Here is a 22,500-nt window from a genome sequence, read left to right as displayed (position 1 = left end):
TTAAATAGACTGTCAGTACGTGGTTTAAATAGACTGTCAGTAGGTGGTTTAAATAGACTGTCAGTACGTGGTTTAAATAGACTGTCAGTATGTGGTTTAAATAGACTGTCAGTACGTGGTTTAAATAGACTGTCAGTATGTGGTTTAAATAGACTATCAGTACGTGGTTTAAATAGACTGTCAGTACGTGGTTTAAATAGACTGTCAGTACGTGGTTTAAATAGACTGTCAGTATGTGGTTTAAATAGACTGTCAGTACGTGGTTTAAATAGACTGTCAGTATGTGGCTGATAAACACTGGCATGGTTTAAATAGACTGTCAGTACGTGGTTTAAATAGACTGCCAGTACGTGGTTTAAATAGACTGTCAGTACGTGGCTGATAAACAGTGGCATGGTATAAATAGACTGTCAGTACGTGGTTTAAATAGACTGTCAGTATGTGGCTGATAAACAGTGGCATGGTTTAAATAGACTGTCAGTACGTGGTTTAAATAGACTGTCAGTATGTGGTTTAAATAGACTATCAGTACGTGGTTTAAATAGACTGTCAGTACGTGGTTTAAATAGACTGTCAGTACGTGGTTTAAATAGACTGTCAGTACGTGGTTTAAATAGACTGTCAGTACGTGGTTTAAATAGACTGTCAGTATGTGGTTTAAATAGACTGTCAGTATGTGGTTTAAATAGACTGTCAGTATGTGGTTTAAATAGACTGTCAGTATGTGGCTGATAAACAGTGGCATGGTTTAAATAGACTGTCAGTACGTGGTTTAAATAGACTGTCAGTATGTGGTTTAAATAGACTATCAGTACGTGGTTTGATAAACACTGGCATGGTTTAAATAGACTGTCAGTATGTGGTTTAAATAGACTGTCAGTACGTGGTTTAAATAGACTGTCAGTATGTGGCTGATAAACACTGGCATGGTTTAAATAGACTGTCAGTACGTGGTTTAAATAGACTGTCAGTACGTGGTTTAAATAGACTGTCAGTACGTGGCTGATAAACAGTGGCATGGTTTAAATAGACTGTCAGTACGTGGTTTAAATAGACTGTCAGTATGTGGTTTAAATAGACTATCAGTACGTGGTTTAAATAGACTGTCAGTACGTGGTTTAAATAGATTGTCAGTACGTGGTTTAAATAGACTGTCAGTATGTGGCTGATAAACAGTGGCGTGGTTTAAATAGACTGTCAGTATGTGGTTTAAATAGACTGTCAGTATGTGGCTGATAAACAGTGGCGTGGTTTAAATAGACTGTCAGTACGTGGTTTAAATAGACTGTCAGTACGTGGTTTAAATAGACTGTCAGTACGTGGTTTAAATAGACTGTCAGTAGGTGGCTGATAAACAGTGGCATGGTTTTAAAACAGTGTACAGGTTGATCAACTGCTCTATATGGTGTAGAGAATGAAAGGAATTCCCAGTAGCTTGTGGCTTCTAGAACTATTGCTGTTTTTCAGCCATATTCTGTTAGGTTGCATTAGCAACAAAAACCCTGCAAAAAAACAACTAAAGGACTAATCATCAAGTAGCTTTGAAGCCTGTGAAGCTGTCAACTTTCTAGCTCTGGTAGCACTTACTTTGGGTTCGTCCCAACTGGCACCCTTATTCCCTACGTAGTGCACTACTTTTGACCTGGCCCGGTCTGCAGTAGTGCACCATATAGGGAATAGGGTGCTAGTTGGGACGTGAGCCTCTGTGTTCCGTTTCTACCGCCTTTGGTCATACTGAGGCGATGATTGAAACGTCTCTGCAGCTTGGTGCTGTTTGAAAAGTGTGTGTGTGTTTGAGTGTGTGTGTGTGTTTGTGTGTGTGTGTGTGTGTGAGTGTGAGTGTGTGTGTGTGTGTGTGTGTGTGTGTGTGTGTGTGTGTGTGTGAACAAAGTGTCGAGAGCAAAGCAGGAGCCCTGCTCTGCCTTGTTGTCCTCAACCAGCTAGTCACCCGAGGTGTATTTAACACACACACACACACCCACACACACACACACACACACACTCACACACACACACACACACACACACACACACACACACACACACACACACACACACACACACACACACACACACACTCACTCACACTCACACTCACACTCACACTCACACTCACACTCACACTCACACACAAACAAACACACACACGCCCATTCGTCTCTTTCTCCACCATGTAATTTGAGCCCTGCGAGCTGAAACACTGGGTTTGACCCCCCCGGTGAACCTGTGAGGAGGACAGATTTGACAAACAGAAGCTTTTCATTTAAACCATTTTAATGTATTGTGTTTTTTCACCACCGACGGACTGTAGCCCAGTGTATCAGAGATGCGTGGGTGCCCGGGGTTATATCCGCAGGCGTGCGGGTTTAGGGTCGTGGAATATTGTGTGGAGGAAGGGCAGGTGGGTGGAGGGCGGGTTTAGGGTCGTGAATATTGTGTGGAGGAAGGGCAGGTGGTTGGAGGAAGGGCAGGTGGGTGGAGGGTGAGTTTAGTGTCGTGGAATATTGTGTGGAGGAAGGGCAGGTGGGTGGAGGAAGGGCAGGTGGGTGGAGAAAGGGCAGGTGGGTGGAGGAAGGGCAGGTGGGTGGAGGGCGGGTTTAGTGTCGTGGAATATTGTGTGGAGGAAGGGCAGGTGGGTGGAGGAAGGGCAGGTGGGTGGAGGGTGAGTTTAGTGTCGTGGAATATTGTGTGGAGGAAGGGCAGGTGGGTGGAGGAAGGGCAGGTGGGTGGAGAAAGGGCAGGTGGGTGGAGGAAGGGCAGGTGGGTGGAGGGCGGGTTTAGGGTCGTGGAATATTGTGTGGAGGAAGGGCAGGTGGGTGGAGGAAGGGCAGGTGGGTGGAGGAAGGGCAGGTGGGTGGAGGGCGGGTTTAGGGTCGTGGAATATTGGGTGGAGGAAGGGCAGGTGGGTGGAGGAAGGGCAGGTGGGTGGAGGAAGGGCAGGTGGGTGGAGGAAGGGCAGGTGGGTGGAGGAAGGGCAGGTGGGTGGAGGGCGGGTTTACGTTCAGAAACCATCACACAGCCTGACTCAGAGGAGGAGCTATGTTCAGAAACCGTCACACAGCCTGACTCAGAGGAGGAGCTATGTTCAGAAACCGTCACACAGTCTGACTCAGAGGAGAAGCTACGTTCAGAAACCATCACACAGTCTGACTCAGAGGAGAAGCTACGTTCAGAAACCATCACACAGTCTGACTCAGTGGAGAAGCTACGTTCAGGAACCATCACACAGTCTGACTCAGAGGAGATGCTACGTTCAGGAACCATCACACAGCCTGACTCAGAGGAAAAGCTATGTTCAGAAACCATCACACAGCCTGACTCAGAGGAAAAGCTACGTTCAGAAACCATCACACAGTCTGACTCAGAGGAGAAGCTACGTTCAGAAACCATCACACAGTCTGACTCAGAGGAGAAGCTACGTTCAGAAACCGTCACACAGTCTGGCTCAGAGGAGAAGCTACGTTCAGAAACCATCACACAGTCTGACTCAGAGGAGAAGCTACGTTCAGGAACCATCACACAGCCTGACTCAGAGGAAAAGCTACGTTCAGAAACCATCACACAGCCTGACTCAGAGGAAAAGCTACGTTCAGAAACCATCACACAGTCTGACTCAGAGGAGAAGCTACGTTCAGAAACCATCACACAGTCTGACTCAGAGGAGAAGCTACGTTCAGAAACCATCACACAGCCTGACTCAGAGGAGAAGCTACGTTCAGAAACCATCACACAGCCTGACTCAGAGGAGGAGCTATGTTCAGAAACCATCACACAGCCTGACTCAGAGGAGGAGCTACGTTCAGAAACCATCACACAGCCTGACTCAGAGGAGAAGCTACGTTCAGAAACCATCACACAGCCTGACTCAGAGGAGGAGCTATGTTCAGAAACCGTCACACAGCCTGACTCAGAGGAGGAGCTATGTTCAGAAACCGTCACACAGTCTGACTCAGAGGAGGAGCTACGTTCAGAAACCATCACACAGTCTGACTCAGAGGAGAAGCTACGTTCAGAAACCGTCACACAGTCTGGCTCAGAGGAGAAGCTACGTTCAGAAACCGTCACACAGTCTGAATCAGAGGAGGAGCTATGTTCAGAAACCGTCACACAGTCTGACTCAGAGGAGGAGCTACGTTCAGAAACCATCACACAGCCTGACTCAGAGGAGAAGCTACGTTCAGAAACCGTCACACAGTCTGGCTCAGAGGAGAAGCTACGTTCAGAAACCATCACACAGCCTGACTCAGAGGAGGAGCTATGTTCAGAAACCGTCACACAGTCTGACTCAGAGGAGGAGCTACGTTCAGAAACCATCACACAGTCTGACTCAGAGGAGAAGCTACGTTCAGAAACCGTCACACAGTCTGGCTCAGAGGAGAAGCTACGTTCAGAAACCGTCACACAGTCTGACTCAGAGGAGGAGCTACGTTCAGAAACCGTCACACAGTCTGACTCAGAGGAGGAGCTACGTTCAGAAACCATCACACAGCCTGACTCAGAGGAGAAGCTACGTTCAGAAACCGTCACACAGTCTGGCTCAGAGGAGAAGCTACGTTCAGAAACCATCACACAGTCTGACTCAGAGGAGGAGCTACGTTCAGAAACCATCACACAGCCTGACTCAGAGGAGAAGCTACGTTCAGAAACCGTCACACAGTCTGGCTCAGAGGAGAAGCTACGTTCAGAAACCATCACACAGTCTGACTCAGAGGAGAAGCTACGTTCAGAAACCGTCACACAGTCTGACTCAGAGGAGCTACGTTCAGAAACCATCACACAGTCTGACTCAGAGGAGGAGCTACGTTCAGAAACCGTCACACAGTCTGACTCAGAGGAGCTACGTTCAGAAACCATCACACAGTCTGACTCAGAGGAGAAGCTACGTTCAGAAACCATCACACAGTCTGACTCAGAGGAGGAGCTACGTTCAGAAACCATCACACAGTCTGACTCAGAGGAGAAGCTACGTTCAGAAACCATCACACAGTCTGACTCAGAGGAGAAGCTACGTTCAGAAACCATCACACAGTCTGACTCAGAGGAGGAGCTATGTTCAGAAACCATCACACAGTCTGACTCAGAGGAGAAGCTACGTTCAGAAACCGTCACACAGTCTGGCTCAGAGGAGAAGCTACGTTCAGAAACCGTCACACAGTCTGACTCAGAGGAGGAGCTACGTTCAGAAACCGTCACACAGTCTGACTCAGAGGAGGAGCTACGTTCAGAAACCATCACACAGCCTGACTCAGAGGAGAAGCTACGTTCAGAAACCGTCACACAGTCTGGCTCAGAGGAGAAGCTACGTTCAGAAACCATCACACAGTCTGACTCAGAGGAGGAGCTACGTTCAGAAACCATCACACAGCCTGACTCAGAGGAGAAGCTACGTTCAGAAACCGTCACACAGTCTGGCTCAGAGGAGAAGCTACGTTCAGAAACCATCACACAGTCTGACTCAGAGGAGAAGCTCGTTCAGAAACCGTCACACAGTCTGACTCAGAGGAGCTACGTTCAGAAACCATCACACAGTCTGACTCAGAGGAGGAGCTACGTTCAGAAACCGTCACACAGTCTGACTCAGAGGAGCTACGTTCAGAAACCATCACACAGTCTGACTCAGAGGAGGAGCTACGTTCAGAAACCATCACACAGTCTGACTCAGAGGAGAAGCTACGTGCTCAGAAACCATCACACAGTCTGACTCAGAGGAGGAGCTATGTTCAGAAACCATCACACAGTCTGACTCAGAGGAGAAGCTACGTTCAGAAACCATCACACAGTCTGACTCAGAGGAGAAGCTACGTTCAGAAACCATCACACAGTCTGACTCAGAGGAGGAGCTATGTTCAGAAACCATCACACAGTCTGACTCAGAGGAGAAGCTACGTTCAGAAACCGTCACACAGTCTGGCTCAGAGGAGAAGCTACGTTCAGAAACCGTCACACAGTCTGACTCAGAGGAGGAGCTACGTTCAGAAACCGTCACACAGTCTGACTCAGAGGAGGAGCTACGTTCAGAAACCATCACACAGCCTGACTCAGAGGAGAAGCTACGTTCAGAAACCGTCACACAGTCTGGCTCAGAGGAGAAGCTACGTTCAGAAACCATCACACAGCCTGACTCAGAGGAGGAGCTATGTTCAGAAACCGTCACACAGTCTGACTCAGAGGAGGAGCTACGTTCAGAAACCATCACACAGTCTGACTCAGAGGAGAAGCTACGTTCAGAAACCGTCACACAGTCTGGCTCAGAGGAGAAGCTACGTTCAGAAACCATCACACAGCCTGACTCAGAGGAGGAGCTATGTTCAGAAACCGTCACACAGTCTGACTCAGAGGAGGAGCTACGTTCAGAAACCATCACACAGTCTGACTCAGTGGAGAAGCTACGTTCAGGAACCATCACACAGTCTGACTCAGAGGAGATGCTACGTTCAGGAACCATCACACAGCCTGACTCAGAGGAAAAGCTACGTTCAGAAACCATCACACAGCCTGACTCAGAGGAAAAGCTACGTTCAGAAACCATCACACAGTCTGACTCAGAGGAGAAGCTACGTTCAGAAACCATCACACAGTCTGACTCAGAGGAGAAGCTACGTTCAGAAACCGTCACACAGTCTGGCTCAGAGGAGAAGCTACGTTCAGAAACCATCACACAGTCTGACTCAGAGGAGAAGCTACGTTCAGGAACCATCACACAGCCTGACTCAGAGGAAAAGCTACGTTCAGAAACCATCACACAGCCTGACTCAGAGGAAAAGCTACGTTCAGAAACCATCACACAGTCTGACTCAGAGGAGAAGCTACGTTCAGAAACCATCACACAGTCTGACTCAGAGGAGAAGCTACGTTCAGAAACCATCACACAGCCTGACTCAGAGGAGAAGCTACGTTCAGAAACCATCACACAGCCTGACTCAGAGGAGGAGCTATGTTCAGAAACCATCACACAGCCTGACTCAGAGGAGGAGCTACGTTCAGAAACCATCACACAGCCTGACTCAGAGGAGAAGCTACGTTCAGAAACCATCACACAGCCTGACTCAGAGGAGGAGCTATGTTCAGAAACCGTCACACAGCCTGACTCAGAGGAGGAGCTATGTTCAGAAACCGTCACACAGTCTGACTCAGAGGAGGAGCTACGTTCAGAAACCATCACACAGTCTGACTCAGAGGAGAAGCTACGTTCAGAAACCGTCACACAGTCTGGCTCAGAGGAGAAGCTACGTTCAGAAACCGTCACACAGTCTGAATCAGAGGAGGAGCTATGTTCAGAAACCGTCACACAGTCTGACTCAGAGGAGGAGCTACGTTCAGAAACCATCACACAGCCTGACTCAGAGGAGAAGCTACGTTCAGAAACCGTCACACAGTCTGGCTCAGAGGAGAAGCTACGTTCAGAAACCATCACACAGCCTGACTCAGAGGAGGAGCTATGTTCAGAAACCGTCACACAGTCTGACTCAGAGGAGGAGCTACGTTCAGAAACCATCACACAGTCTGACTCAGAGGAGAAGCTACGTTCAGAAACCGTCACACAGTCTGGCTCAGAGGAGAAGCTACGTTCAGAAACCGTCACACAGTCTGACTCAGAGGAGGAGCTACGTTCAGAAACCGTCACACAGTCTGACTCAGAGGAGGAGCTACGTTCAGAAACCATCACACAGCCTGACTCAGAGGAGAAGCTACGTTCAGAAACCGTCACACAGTCTGGCTCAGAGGAGAAGCTACGTTCAGAAACCATCACACAGTCTGACTCAGAGGAGGAGCTACGTTCAGAAACCATCACACAGCCTGACTCAGAGGAGAAGCTACGTTCAGAAACCGTCACACAGTCTGGCTCAGAGGAGAAGCTACGTTCAGAAACCATCACACAGTCTGACTCAGAGGAGAAGCTACGTTCAGAAACCGTCACACAGTCTGACTCAGAGGAGCTACGTTCAGAAACCATCACACAGTCTGACTCAGAGGAGGAGCTACGTTCAGAAACCGTCACACAGTCTGACTCAGAGGAGCTACGTTCAGAAACCATCACACAGTCTGACTCAGAGGAGAAGCTACGTTCAGAAACCATCACACAGTCTGACTCAGAGGAGGAGCTACGTTCAGAAACCATCACACAGTCTGACTCAGAGGAGAAGCTACGTTCAGAAACCATCACACAGTCTGACTCAGAGGAGAAGCTACGTTCAGAAACCATCACACAGTCTGACTCAGAGGAGGAGCTATGTTCAGAAACCATCACACAGTCTGACTCAGAGGAGAAGCTACGTTCAGAAACCGTCACACAGTCTGGCTCAGAGGAGAAGCTACGTTCAGAAACCGTCACACAGTCTGACTCAGAGGAGGAGCTACGTTCAGAAACCGTCACACAGTCTGACTCAGAGGAGGAGCTACGTTCAGAAACCATCACACAGCCTGACTCAGAGGAGAAGCTACGTTCAGAAACCGTCACACAGTCTGGCTCAGAGGAGAAGCTACGTTCAGAAACCATCACACAGTCTGACTCAGAGGAGGAGCTACGTTCAGAAACCATCACACAGCCTGACTCAGAGGAGAAGCTCGTTCAGAAACCGTCACACAGTCTGGCTCAGAGGAGAAGCTACGTTCAGAAACCATCACACAGTCTGACTCAGAGGAGAAGCTACGTTCAGAAACCGTCACACAGTCTGACTCAGAGGAGCTACGTTCAGAAACCATCACACAGTCTGACTCAGAGGAGGAGCTACGTTCAGAAACCGTCACACAGTCTGACTCAGAGGAGCTACGTTCAGAAACCATCACACAGTCTGACTCAGAGGAGGAGCTACGTTCAGAAACCATCACACAGTCTGACTCAGAGGAGAAGCTACGTTCAGAAACCATCACACAGTCTGACTCAGAGGAGGAGCTATGTTCAGAAACCATCACACAGTCTGACTCAGAGGAGAAGCTACGTTCAGAAACCATCACACAGTCTGACTCAGAGGAGAAGCTACGTTCAGAAACCATCACACAGTCTGACTCAGAGGAGGAGCTATGTTCAGAAACCATCACACAGTCTGACTCAGAGGAGAAGCTACGTTCAGAAACCGTCACACAGTCTGGCTCAGAGGAGAAGCTACGTTCAGAAACCGTCACACAGTCTGACTCAGAGGAGGAGCTACGTTCAGAAACCGTCACACAGTCTGACTCAGAGGAGGAGCTACGTTCAGAAACCATCACACAGCCTGACTCAGAGGAGAAGCTACGTTCAGAAACCGTCACACAGTCTGGCTCAGAGGAGAAGCTACGTTCAGAAACCATCACACAGCCTGACTCAGAGGAGGAGCTATGTTCAGAAACCGTCACACAGTCTGACTCAGAGGAGGAGCTACGTTCAGAAACCATCACACAGTCTGACTCAGAGGAGAAGCTACGTTCAGAAACCATCACACAGCCTGACTCAGAGGAGAAGCTACGTTCAGAAACCATCACACAGCCTGACTCAGAGGAGGAGCTATGTTCAGAAACCATCACACAGCCTGACTCAGAGGAGGAGCTACGTTCAGAAACCATCACACAGCCTGACTCAGAGGAGAAGCTACGTTCAGAAACCATCACACAGCCTGACTCAGAGGAGGAGCTATGTTCAGAAACCGTCACACAGCCTGACTCAGAGGAGGAGCTATGTTCAGAAACCGTCACACAGTCTGACTCAGAGGAGGAGCTACGTTCAGAAACCATCACACAGTCTGACTCAGAGGAGAAGCTACGTTCAGAAACCGTCACACAGTCTGGCTCAGAGGAGAAGCTACGTTCAGAAACCGTCACACAGTCTGAATCAGAGGAGGAGCTATGTTCAGAAACCGTCACACAGTCTGACTCAGAGGAGGAGCTACGTTCAGAAACCATCACACAGCCTGACTCAGAGGAGAAGCTACGTTCAGAAACCGTCACACAGTCTGGCTCAGAGGAGAAGCTACGTTCAGAAACCATCACACAGCCTGACTCAGAGGAGGAGCTATGTTCAGAAACCGTCACACAGTCTGACTCAGAGGAGGAGCTACGTTCAGAAACCATCACACAGTCTGACTCAGAGGAGAAGCTACGTTCAGAAACCGTCACACAGTCTGGCTCAGAGGAGAAGCTACGTTCAGAAACCGTCACACAGTCTGACTCAGAGGAGGAGCTACGTTCAGAAACCGTCACACAGTCTGACTCAGAGGAGGAGCTACGTTCAGAAACCATCACACAGCCTGACTCAGAGGAGAAGCTCGTTCAGAAACCGTCACACAGTCTGGCTCAGAGGAGAAGCTACGTTCAGAAACCATCACACAGTCTGACTCAGAGGAGGAGCTACGTTCAGAAACCATCACACAGCCTGACTCAGAGGAGAAGCTACGTTCAGAAACCGTCACACAGTCTGGCTCAGAGGAGAAGCTACGTTCAGAAACCATCACACAGTCTGACTCAGAGGAGAAGCTACGTTCAGAAACCGTCACACAGTCTGACTCAGAGGAGCTACGTTCAGAAACCATCACACAGTCTGACTCAGAGGAGGAGCTACGTTCAGAAACCGTCACACAGTCTGACTCAGAGGAGCTCGTTCAGAAACCATCACACAGTCTGACTCAGAGGAGAAGCTACGTTCAGAAACCATCACACAGTCTGACTCAGAGGAGGAGCTACGTTCAGAAACCATCACACAGTCTGACTCAGAGGAGAAGCTACGTTCAGAAACCATCACACAGTCTGACTCAGAGGAGAAGCTACGTTCAGAAACCATCACACAGTCTGACTCAGAGGAGGAGCTATGTTCAGAAACCATCACACAGTCTGACTCAGAGGAGAAGCTACGTTCAGAAACCGTCACACAGTCTGGCTCAGAGGAGAAGCTACGTTCAGAAACCGTCACACAGTCTGACTCAGAGGAGGAGCTACGTTCAGAAACCGTCACACAGTCTGACTCAGAGGAGGAGCTACGTTCAGAAACCATCACACAGCCTGACTCAGAGGAGAAGCTACGTTCAGAAACCGTCACACAGTCTGGCTCAGAGGAGAAGCTACGTTCAGAAACCATCACACAGTCTGACTCAGAGGAGGAGCTACGTTCAGAAACCATCACACAGCCTGACTCAGAGGAGAAGCTACGTTCAGAAACCGTCACACAGTCTGGCTCAGAGGAGAAGCTACGTTCAGAAACCATCACACAGTCTGACTCAGAGGAGAAGCTACGTTCAGAAACCGTCACACAGTCTGACTCAGAGGAGCTACGTTCAGAAACCATCACACAGTCTGACTCAGAGGAGGAGCTACGTTCAGAAACCGTCACACAGTCTGACTCAGAGGAGCTACGTTCAGAAACCATCACACAGTCTGACTCAGAGGAGGAGCTACGTTCAGAAACCATCACACAGTCTGACTCAGAGGAGAAGCTACGTTCAGAAACCATCACACAGTCTGACTCAGAGGAGGAGCTATGTTCAGAAACCATCACACAGTCTGACTCAGAGGAGAAGCTACGTTCAGAAACCATCACACAGTCTGACTCAGAGGAGAAGCTACGTTCAGAAACCATCACACAGTCTGACTCAGAGGAGGAGCTATGTTCAGAAACCATCACACAGTCTGACTCAGAGGAGAAGCTACGTTCAGAAACCGTCACACAGTCTGGCTCAGAGGAGAAGCTACGTTCAGAAACCGTCACACAGTCTGACTCAGAGGAGGAGCTACGTTCAGAAACCGTCACACAGTCTGACTCAGAGGAGGAGCTACGTTCAGAAACCATCACACAGCCTGACTCAGAGGAGAAGCTACGTTCAGAAACCGTCACACAGTCTGGCTCAGAGGAGAAGCTACGTTCAGAAACCATCACACAGCCTGACTCAGAGGAGGAGCTATGTTCAGAAACCGTCACACAGTCTGACTCAGAGGAGGAGCTACGTTCAGAAACCATCACACAGTCTGACTCAGAGGAGAAGCTACGTTCAGAAACCGTCACACAGTCTGGCTCAGAGGAGAAGCTACGTTCAGAAACCGTCACACAGTCTGACTCAGAGGAGGAGCTACGTTCAGAAACCGTCACACAGTCTGACTCAGAGGAGGAGCTACGTTCAGAAACTATTCACACAGCCTGACTCAGAGGAGAAGCTACGTTCAGAAACCGTCACACAGTCTGGCTCAGAGGAGACGCTACGTTCAGAAACCATCACACAGCCTGACTCAGAGGAGGAGCTATGTTCAGAAACCGTCACACAGTCTGACTCAGAGGAGGAGCTACGTTCAGAAACCATCACACAGTCTGACTCAGAGGAGAAGCTACGTTCAGAAACCGTCACACAGTCTGGCTCAGAGGAGAAGCTACGTTCAGAAACCATCACACAGTCTGACTCAGAGGAGGAGCTACGTTCAGAAACCATCACACAGTCTGACTCAGAGGAGAAGCTACGTTCAGAAACCATCACACAGTCTGACTCAGAGGAGAAGCTACGTTCAGAAACCATCACACAGTCTGACTCAGAGGAGGAGCTATGTTCAGAAACCATCACACAGTCTGACTCAGAGGAGAAGCTACGTTCAGAAACCGTCACACAGTCTGGCTCAGAGGAGAAGCTACGTTCAGAAACCGTCACACAGTCTGACTCAGAGGAGGAGCTACGTTCAGAAACCGTCACACAGTCTGACTCAGAGGAGGAGCTACGTTCAGAAACCATCACACAGCCTGACTCAGAGGAGAAGCTACGTTCAGAAACCGTCACACAGTCTGGCTCAGAGGAGAAGCTACGTTCAGAAACCATCACACAGCCTGACTCAGAGGAGGAGCTATGTTCAGAAACCGTCACACAGTCTGACTCAGAGGAGGAGCTACGTTCAGAAACCATCACACAGTCTGACTCAGAGGAGAAGCTACGTTCAGAAACCATCACACAGTCTGGCTCAGAGGAGAAGCTACGTTCAGAAACCGTCACACAGTCTGACTCAGAGGAGGAGCTACGTTCAGAAACCGTCACACAGTCTGACTCAGAGGAGGAGCTACGTTCAGAAACCATCACACAGCCTGACTCAGAGGAGAAGCTACGTTCAGAAACCGTCACACAGTCTGGCTCAGAGGAGACGCTACGTTCAGAAACCATCACACAGCCTGACTCAGAGGAGGAGCTATGTTCAGAAACCGTCACACAGTCTGACTCAGAGGAGGAGCTACGTTCAGAAACCATCACACAGTCTGACTCAGAGGAGAAGCTACGTTCAGAAACCGTCACACAGTCTGGCTCAGAGGAGAAGCTACGTTCAGAAACCGTCACACAGTCTGACTCAGAGGAGGAGCTACGTTCAGAAACCGTCACACAGTCTGACTCAGAGGAGGAGCTACGTTCAGAAACCATCACACAGCCTGACTCAGAGGAGAAGCTACGTTCAGAAACCGTCACACAGTCTGGCTCAGAGGAGAAGCTACGTTCAGAAACCGTCACACAGTCTGACTCAGAGGAGAAGCTACGTTCAGAAACCATCACACAGTCTGACTCAGAGGAGGAGCTACGTTCAAAAACCGTCACACAGTCTGACTCAGAGGAGAAGCTACGTTCAGAAACCATCACACAGTCTGACTCAGAGGAGGAGCTACGTTCAGAAACCGTCACACAGTCTGACTCAGAGGAGAAGCTACGTTCAGAAACCATCACACAGTCTGACTCAGAGGAGAAGCTACGTTCAGAAACCATCACACAGTCTTACTCAGAGGAGAAGCTATGTTCAGAAACCATCACACAGTCTGACTCAGAGGAGAAGCTACGTTCAGAAACCGTCACACAGTCTGACTCAGAGGAGGAGCTACGTTCAGAAACCATCACACAGCCTGACTCAGAGGAGAAGCTACGTTCAGAAACCGTCACACAGTCTGGCTCAGAGGAGAAGCTACGTTCAGAAACCATCACACAGTCTGACTCAGAGGAGGAGCTACGTTCAAAAACCGTCACACAGTCTGACTCAGAGGAGCTACGTTCAGAAACCATCACACAGTCTGACTCAGAGGAGGAGCTACGTTCAGAAACCGTCACACAGTCTGACTCAGAGGAGAAGCTACGTTCAGAAACCATCACACAGTCTGACTCAGAGGAGAAGCTACGTTCAGAAACCATCACACAGTCTTACTCAGAGGAGAAGCTACGTTCAGAAACCATCACACAGTCTGACTCAGAGGAGAAGCTACGTTCAGAAACCATCACACAGTCTGACTCAGAGGAGAAGCTACGTTCAGAAACCATCACACAGTCTGACTCAGAGGAGAAGCTACGTTCAGAAACCATCACACAGTCTGACTCAGAGGAGAAGCTACGTTCAGAAACCATCACACAGTCTGACTCAGAGAAAAAGCTACGTTCAGGAACCGTCACACAGTCTGACTCAGAGGAGAAGCTACGTTCAGAAACCATCACACAGTCTGACTCAGAGAAAAAGCTACGTTCAGGAACCGTCACACAGTCTGACTCAGAGGAGAAGCTACGTTCAGAAACCATCACACAGTCTGACTCAGAGAGAAAAGCTACGTTCAGGAACCGTCACACAGTCTGACTCAGAGGAGAAGCTACGTTCAGAAACCATCACACAGTCTGACTCAGAGAAAAAGCTACGTTCAGGAACCGTCACACAGTCTGACTCAGAGGAGAAGCTACGTTCAGAAACCATCACACAGTCTGACTCAGAGAAAAAGCTACGTTCAGGACCCGTCACACAGTCTGACTCAGAGGAGAAGCTACGTTCAGAAACCATCACACAGTCTGACTCAGAGAAAAAGCTACGTTCAGGAACCGTCACACAGTCTGACTCAGAGGAGAAGCTACGTTCAGAAACCGTCACACAGCCTGACTCAGAGGAGAAGCTACGTTCAGAAAACGTCACACAGCCTGACTCAGAGGAGAAGCTACGTTCAGAAAATGTCACACAGCCTGACTCAGAGGAGGAGCTACGTTCAGAAACCGTCACACAGCCTGACTCAGAGAAGAAGCTACGTTCAGAAACCGTCACACAGCCTGACTCAGAGAATAATTGACTAATTGGGAATTGACTAATTGATTTTTGGAACTTGGGCAAAAAAAAGGTGAAGTCCAGAGTTGAATTCAAGGAGAGAAAAAGCAGTGAAATGTTTTAGTTGAACGTAAAGGGAAGGAACGTCCAGCACTGTATTTCACTTGTATTTATTTCACCTTTATTTAACATGTCAGTTTAGAACAAATTCTTATTTTACAATGACGGCCAAACCCTAAACAGGACGACGCTGGGCCAATTGTGCACCGCCCTGTGGGACTCCCAATCACAGCCGGTTGTGACACGGCCTGGAATCAAACCGGGGTCTGTAGTGACGCCTCTTGCACGAAAATGCAGTGCCTAAGACTGCTGCGCCAATCGGGATCCACCTAAATGTGTGTGTGTGTGTGTGTGTGTGTGTGTGTGTGTGTGTGTGTGTGTGTGTAGTGTAGTGTGTGTGTGTGTGTGTGTGTGTGTGTGTGTGTGTGTGTGTGTGTGTGTGTGTGTGTGTGTGTGTTTGTGTAGTGTGTGTGTGTGAGGTCTCTGGAAGGTCATTACTGTGTCATGGCTAGAGCTCGCTGCCCAACACGCTACACACTGCCAAGCTCTCAAGATGAAGCCTTGGCAAAGCCCTCTGCCCTCTCCCCCTCTCTTCCTCCTCTGCCTCCCTCCCAGTCCCTTCATCTCTCTATTGCTCTCTCTCTCCATCCAACTCTCCCCCTCTCTTCCTCCTCTGCCTCCCTCCCAGTCCCTTCATCTCTCTATCACTCTCTCTCCATCCCCCTCTCCCCCTCTCTTCCTCCTCTGCCTCCCTCCCAGTCCCTTCATCTCTCTATCACTCTCTCTCTCTCTCCATCCCCATCTCCCCCTCTCTTCCTCCTCTGCCTCCCTCCCACTCCCTTCTCTCTCCCTCCGTCTCTCTATTGCTCTCTCTCTCCACCCCCCCCCTTCTCTCCCCCTCCCCCACATGTTAGCCTGCCCCAGTGCAGACACAAGAGGGACTGGGTGGTTGGGATGAGACATACATTAAACCCTGTAATTCTCATCCCTCTTCTCATCCCCAGAGACTAACCCTAGGTCAGCAGAAGGTCAAGCCAGCTGCCCTGCCCGAAGTTAGAGGTCAGGGGTTAAAGGTCATGTCCTGTTGACCCTGCGTGTGAGATAAGCGGGCGAGGCTGGGAGCAGTGAGCCCCTGGTGGACGGACCTGGCTGTGGACCACGGTTGTTATTGGCAGCTTGTCAGGCTGAGCAGAGCTGGACAGCAGGAGGTAGCTATGGTGTGCTGTGTTATCCAAGCTGTGTGTGTGTGTGTGTGTGTGTGTGTGTGTGTGTGTGTGTGTGTGTGTGTGTGTGTGTGTGTGTGTGTGTGTGTGTGTGTGTGTGTGTGTGTGTGTGTGTGTGTGTGCGTGCGTGCGTGTGTGTGTGCGAGCGCTACGTCCAGGCGGACTGGTTCATGACTTGTTCCTGTGAACCTCACTCACATCTCATGCAACACTGAATGTGAAGAGCTTCGTAGCCTGGGAAATTTATCCAATTGATATTGATGTTTATCATTATCCAGGATATTAGAACCAAGTGGACAGAATGGGTTATTTTTGTTTGATATTTTCATTCAATGATCCTCAGATTTTATGGGACAACATTTTATGTAAATAAAAAATGCATCTGCATTTGCATCTAGGTTGAGTAAATCACATTTAATTTAAAGAGTTGTACACGACATTAGAGAGAGACTACTCTCTTCAAAGTCAAGAAGGGACTAAATGTATTGATAAGACAGAAATAAATGTATTGATAGGACAGAGCAGCATGTATTGATAAGACAGAGCCGATTGTATTGATAAGACAGAGCAGATTGTATTGATAAGACAGAGCAGAATGTATTGATAAGACAGAACAGAATGTATTGATAAGACAGAGCAGAATGTATTGATAAGACAGAGCAGAATATATTGATAAGACAGAGCAGATTGTATTGATAAGACAGAGCAGATTGTATTGATAAGACAGAGCAGAATGTATTGATAAGACAGAGCAGATTGTATTGATAAGACAGAGCAGATTGTATTGATAAGACAGAGCAGAATGTATTGATAAGACAGAGCAGAATGTATTGATAGGACAGAGCAGAATGTATTGATAAGACAGAGCAGAATGTATTGATAAGACAGAGCAGAATGTATTGATAAGAGAGCAGAATGTATTGATAAGACAGAGCAGAATGTATTGATAAGACAGAGCAAAATGTATTGATAGGACAGAGCAGAATGTATTGATAAGACAGAGCAGAATGTATTGATAAGACAGAGCAGAATGTATTAATAAGACAGAGCAGAATGTATTGATAAGACAGAGCAGAATGTACTGATAAGACAGAGCAGAATGTATTGATAAGACAGAGCAGAATGTATTGATAGGACAGAGCAGCATGTATTGATAAGACAGAGCAGGATGTATTGATAAGACAGAGCAGAATGTATTGATAAGAGAGCAGAATGTATTGATAAGACAGAGCAGAATGTATTGATAAGACAGAGCAGAATGTATTGATAGGACAGAGCAGAGTGTATTGATAAGACAGAGCAGAATGTATTGATAAGACAGAGCAGAATGTATTGATAAGACAGAGCAGAATGTATCGATAAGACAGCAGAATGTATTGATAGGACCGATCAGAATGTATTGGTAAGACAGAGCAGAATGTATTGATAAGACAGAGCAGAATATATTGATAAGACAGAGCAGAATGTATTGATAAGACAGAGCAGAATGTATTGATAAGACAGAGCAGAATGTATTGATAAGACAGAGCAGAATGTATTGATAAGACAGAGCAGAATGTATTGATAGGACCGATCAGAATGTATTGGTAAGACAGAGCAGATTGTATTGATAAGACAGAGCAGAATGTATTGATAAGACAGAGCAGATTGTATTGATAAGACAGAGCAGATTGTATTGATAAGACAGAGCAGAATGTATTGATAAGACAGAGCAGAATGTATTGATAGGACAGAGCAGAATGTATTGATAAGACAGAGCAGAATGTATTGATAAGACAGAGCAGAATGTATTGATAAGAGAGCAGAATGTATTGATAAGACAGAGCAGAATGTATTGATAAGACAGAGCAAAATGTATTGATAGGACAGAGCAGAATGTATTGATAAGACAGAGCAGAATGTATTGATAAGACAGAGCAGGTATTAATAAGACAGAGCAGAATGTATTGATAAGACAGAGCAGAATGTACTGATAAGACAGAGCAGAATGTATTGATAAGACAGAGCAGAATGTATTGATAGGACAGAGCAGCATGTATTGATACGACAGAGCAGGATGTATTGATAAGACAGAGCAGAATGTATTGATAAGAGAGCAGAATGTATTGATAAGACAGAGCAGAATGTATTGATAAGACAGAGCAGAATGTATTGATAGGACAGAGCAGAGTGTATTGATAAGACAGAGCAGAATGTATTGATAAGACAGAGCAGAATGTATTGATAAGACAGAGCAGAATGTATCGATAAGACAGCAGAATGTATTGATAGGACCGATCAGAATGTATTGGTAAGACAGAGCAGAATGTATTGATAAGACAGAGCAGAATGTATTGATAAGACAGAGCAGAATGTATTGATAAGACAGAGCAGAATGTATTGATAAGACAGAGCAGAATGTATTGATAGGACCGATCAGAATGTATTGGTAAGACAGAGCAGAATGTATCGATAAGACAGCAGAATGTATTGATAGGACCGATCAGAATGTATTGGTAAGACAGAGCAGAATGTATTGATAAGACAGAGCAGAATGTATTGATAAGACAGAGCAGAATGTATTGATAAGACAGAGCAGAATGTTCCATCCATGGAGTTAGAGTCCACCATTACTTCCTTGGTAATCGACCCAGTCGTCTACTGACTTGACAAACTTAGCAGCAAGGATCAATTAGATGATATTTCAACTATTGAATCTGAAATAGGTTAATTACTATCAGAACCCAAATTAATCAAACATAGAATTGTACACCTGTGAGTGTAAAACCACTCCAAGCCAGATTGAGTCCAGGTTAATTTCTATCAGAACCCAAATTAATCAACCAACGATTCTCCTGTTTCTATAAAGACACCTGTATACCTGTGATTGTAAATCCACACCAAGCCAGATTGAATCCTTTTTTTTTGGATGGAGCCATGTTGGCTGGGTGGGGCTGGGGGGATGGGATGGGAGGTTGGGGGTGGAGTCATGTTGGCGAGTGGAGTTGGGGGATGGGATGGGTGGTTGGGGGTGGAGTCATGTTGGCTGGGTGGGGTTGGGGGATGGGATGGGAGGTTGGGGGTGGAGTCATGTTGGCCAAGTGGAGTTGGGGATGGGATGGGAGGTTGGGGTGGAGTCATGTTGGCCGAGTGGAGTTGGGGGATGGGATGGGTGGTTGGGGGTGGAGTCATGTTGGCTGGGTGGGGTTGGGGGATGGGATGGGAGGATGGGGGTGGAGTCATGTTGGCTGGGTGGGTTTGGGGGATGGGATGGGAGGTTGGGGGTGGAGTCATGTTGGCCGAGTGGAGTTGGGGGATGGGAGGTAGTCATGTTGGTCAAGTGGAGTTGGGGGATGGGATGGGAGGTTGGGGTGGAGTCATGTTGGCCAAGTGGAGTTGGGGGATGGGATGGGAGGTTGGGGTGGAGTCATGTTGGCCGAGTGGAGTTGGGGGATGGGATGGGAGGTTGGGGGTGGAGTCATGTTGGCTGGGTGGAGTTGGGGGATGGGATGGGAGGATGGGGTGGAGTCATGTTGGTTTGGGTGGGGTTGGGGGATGGGATGGGAGGTTGGGGGTGGAGTCATGTTGGCTGGGTGGGTTTGGGGATGGGATGGGAGGTTGGGGGTGGAGTCATGTTGGCTGGGTGGGGGACTATGATGGGAGGTTGGAGGTGGTGTCATGTTGGCTGGGTGGGGGGTGGGGGGATGGGATGGGAGGTAGTCATGTTGGCCAAGTGGAGTTGGGGGATGGAATGGGAGGTAGTCATGTTGGCCAAGTGGAGTTGGGGGATGGAATGGGAGGTTGGGGGTGGAGTAATGTTGGCCAAGTGGAGTTGGGGGATGGGAAGGGAGGTTGGGGGTGGAGTCATGTTGGCCGAGTGGAGTTGGGGGATGGGAAGGGAGGTTGGGGGTGGAGTCATGTTGGCCGAGTGGAGTTGGGGGATGGGAAGGGAGGTTGGGGGTGGAGTCATGTTGGCCAAGTGGAGTTGGGGATGGGATGGGAGGTTGGGGGTGGAGTCATGTTGGCCGAGTGGAGTTGGGGGATGGGATGGGAGGTTGGGGGTGGAGTCATGTTGGCCGAGTGGAGTTGGGGGATGGGAAGGGAGGTTGGGGGTGGAGTCATGTTGGCCGAGTGGAGTTGGGGGATGGGATGGGAGGTTGGGGGTGGAGTCATGTTGGCCGAGTGGAGTTGGGGGATGGGAAGGGAGGTTGGGGGTGGAGTCATGTTGGCCAAGTGGAGTTGGGGGATGGGATGGGAGGTTGGGGGTGGAGTCATGTTGGCCGAGTGGAGTTGGGGGATGGGAAGGGAGGTTGGGGGTGGAGTCATGTTGGCCGAGTGGAGTTGGGGGATGGGAAGGGAGGTTGGGGTTGGAGTCATGTTGGCCGAGTGGAGTTGGGGGATGGGATGGGAGGTTGGGGGTGGAGTCCCATTTTTTTTGTTTCTTTTGAATTCATTCTATCTTTACTCTGTATGTTTTTCTTACTGTTTTTATATTATTTTGAGCGGCAGCCGTCCGCTACATATTTGTTTAACTCATAGTTTGAAATGTATAATATACCTGTACCCCCCCACACACACAAATATAACAAATTCAAATGTGTTTTTTTACATTTTAAAACGAGCACCCATGATTAGCCATATAAGGACATTTTCCTCACGCTAGACAGGCCCACTGGGCCAGCCCATCTGGCATTTGCCCGAAATGTCAGATGGCCAGTCCACCCCTGTGTTTAGGTAAATACTTGTTGGGGCAGGTGAAAAAGGGCTGTGTGGAAGACCAGGAAGCATGAGATGCAGGAGGTGTGGTGTATGACCCATAGAGCTGTGCTGTTGGGGCTGGTATACGGACCATAGAGCTGTGCTGTTGGGGCTGGTGTATGGACCATAGAGCTGTGCTGTTGGGGCTGGTGTATGGACCATAGAGCTGTGCTGTTGGGGCTGGTGTATGGACCATAGAGCTGTGCTGTTGGGGCTGGTGTATGGACCATAGAGCTGTGCTGTTGGGGCTGGTATACGGACCATAGAGCTGTGCTGTTGGGGCTGGTGTATGACCCATAGAGCTGTGCTGTTGGGGCTGGTATACGGACCATAGAGCTGTGCTGTTGGGGCTGGTGTATGGACCATAGAGCTGTGCTGTTGGGGCTGGTGTATGGACCATAGAGCTGTTGGGGCTGGTGTATGGACCATAGAGCTGTGCTGTTGGGGCTGGTGTATGACCCATAGAGCTGTGCTGTTGGGGCTGGTGTATGGACCATAGAGCTGTTGGGGCTGGTGTATGGACCATAGAGCTGTGCTGTTGGGGCTGGTGTATGACCCATAGAGCTGTGCTGTTGGGGCTGGTGTATAACCCATAGAGCTGTGCTGTTGGGGCTGGTGTATAACCCATAGAGCTGTGCTGTTGGGGCTGGTGTATTACATTTACATTTACATTTAAGTCATTTAGCAGACGCTCTTATCCAGAGCGACTTACAAATTGGTGCATTCACCTTATGACCTCCAGTGGAACAGTAGTGCATCTAAATCTTTTCAGGGGGAGGGGTTACGGACCATAGAGCTGTGCTGTTGGGGCTGATGTATGGACCATAGAGCTGTGCTGTTGGGGCTGGTGTATGACCCATAGAGCTGTGCTGTTGGGGCTGGTGTATGGACCATAGAGTTGTGCTGTTGGGGCTGGTGTATGGACCATAGAGCTGTGCTGTTGGGGCTGGTATATGACCCATAGAGCTGTGCTGTTGGGGCTGGTGTATGGACCATAGAGCTGTGCTGTTGGGGCTGGTATACGGACCATAGAGCTGTGCTGTTGGGGCTGGTGTATGGAAAATAGAGCTGTGCTGTTGGGGCTGGTGTATGGACCATAGAGCTGTGCTGTTGGGGCTGGTGTATGACCCATAGAGCTGTGCTGTTGGGGCTGGTGTATGACCCATAGAGCTGTGCTGTTGGGGCTGGTGTATGGACCATAGAGCTGTGCTGTTGGGGCTGGTGTATGGACCATAGAGCTGTGCTGTTGGGGCTGGTGTATGACCCATAGAGCTGTGCTGTTGGGGCTGGTGTATGGACCATAGAGCTGTGCTGTTGGGGCTGGTGTATGGACCATAGAGCTGTGCTGTTGGGGCTGGTGTATGGACCATAGAGCTGTGCTGTTGGGGCTGGTGTATGGACCATAGAGCTGTGCTGTTGGGGCTGGTGTATGACCCATAGAGCTGTGCTGTTGGGGCTGGTGTATGGACCATAGAGCTGTGCTGTTGGGGCT

The 22,500-nt window shown here is 48.8% G+C and overlaps 1 protein-coding gene across 1 annotated transcript in view; it reads left to right on the top strand.

Moving 5' to 3' along the window:
* The window catches only part of LOC135574951 (uncharacterized), a 119,053-nt gene that overhangs the window by 12,329 nt on the left and 84,224 nt on the right, over nt 1-22,500 (top strand). Inside the window, exons 2-3 of the mRNA XM_065027076.1 lie at nt 16,053-16,107; nt 16,155-16,256. Of these exons, the coding sequence (XP_064883148.1) occupies nt 16,053-16,107; nt 16,155-16,256 (157 nt within the window). The remainder of the gene's footprint in view (nt 1-16,052; nt 16,108-16,154; nt 16,257-22,500) is intronic.

The sequence above is a fragment of the Oncorhynchus nerka genome, linkage group LG14 (assembly GCF_034236695.1).
Source record: "Oncorhynchus nerka isolate Pitt River linkage group LG14, Oner_Uvic_2.0, whole genome shotgun sequence".
Taxonomy (NCBI): Eukaryota; Metazoa; Chordata; class Actinopteri; order Salmoniformes; family Salmonidae; genus Oncorhynchus; species Oncorhynchus nerka.
Note: the sequence above shows the minus strand (reverse complement) of the source record. Positions and strands in the feature narration are given on the sequence as shown.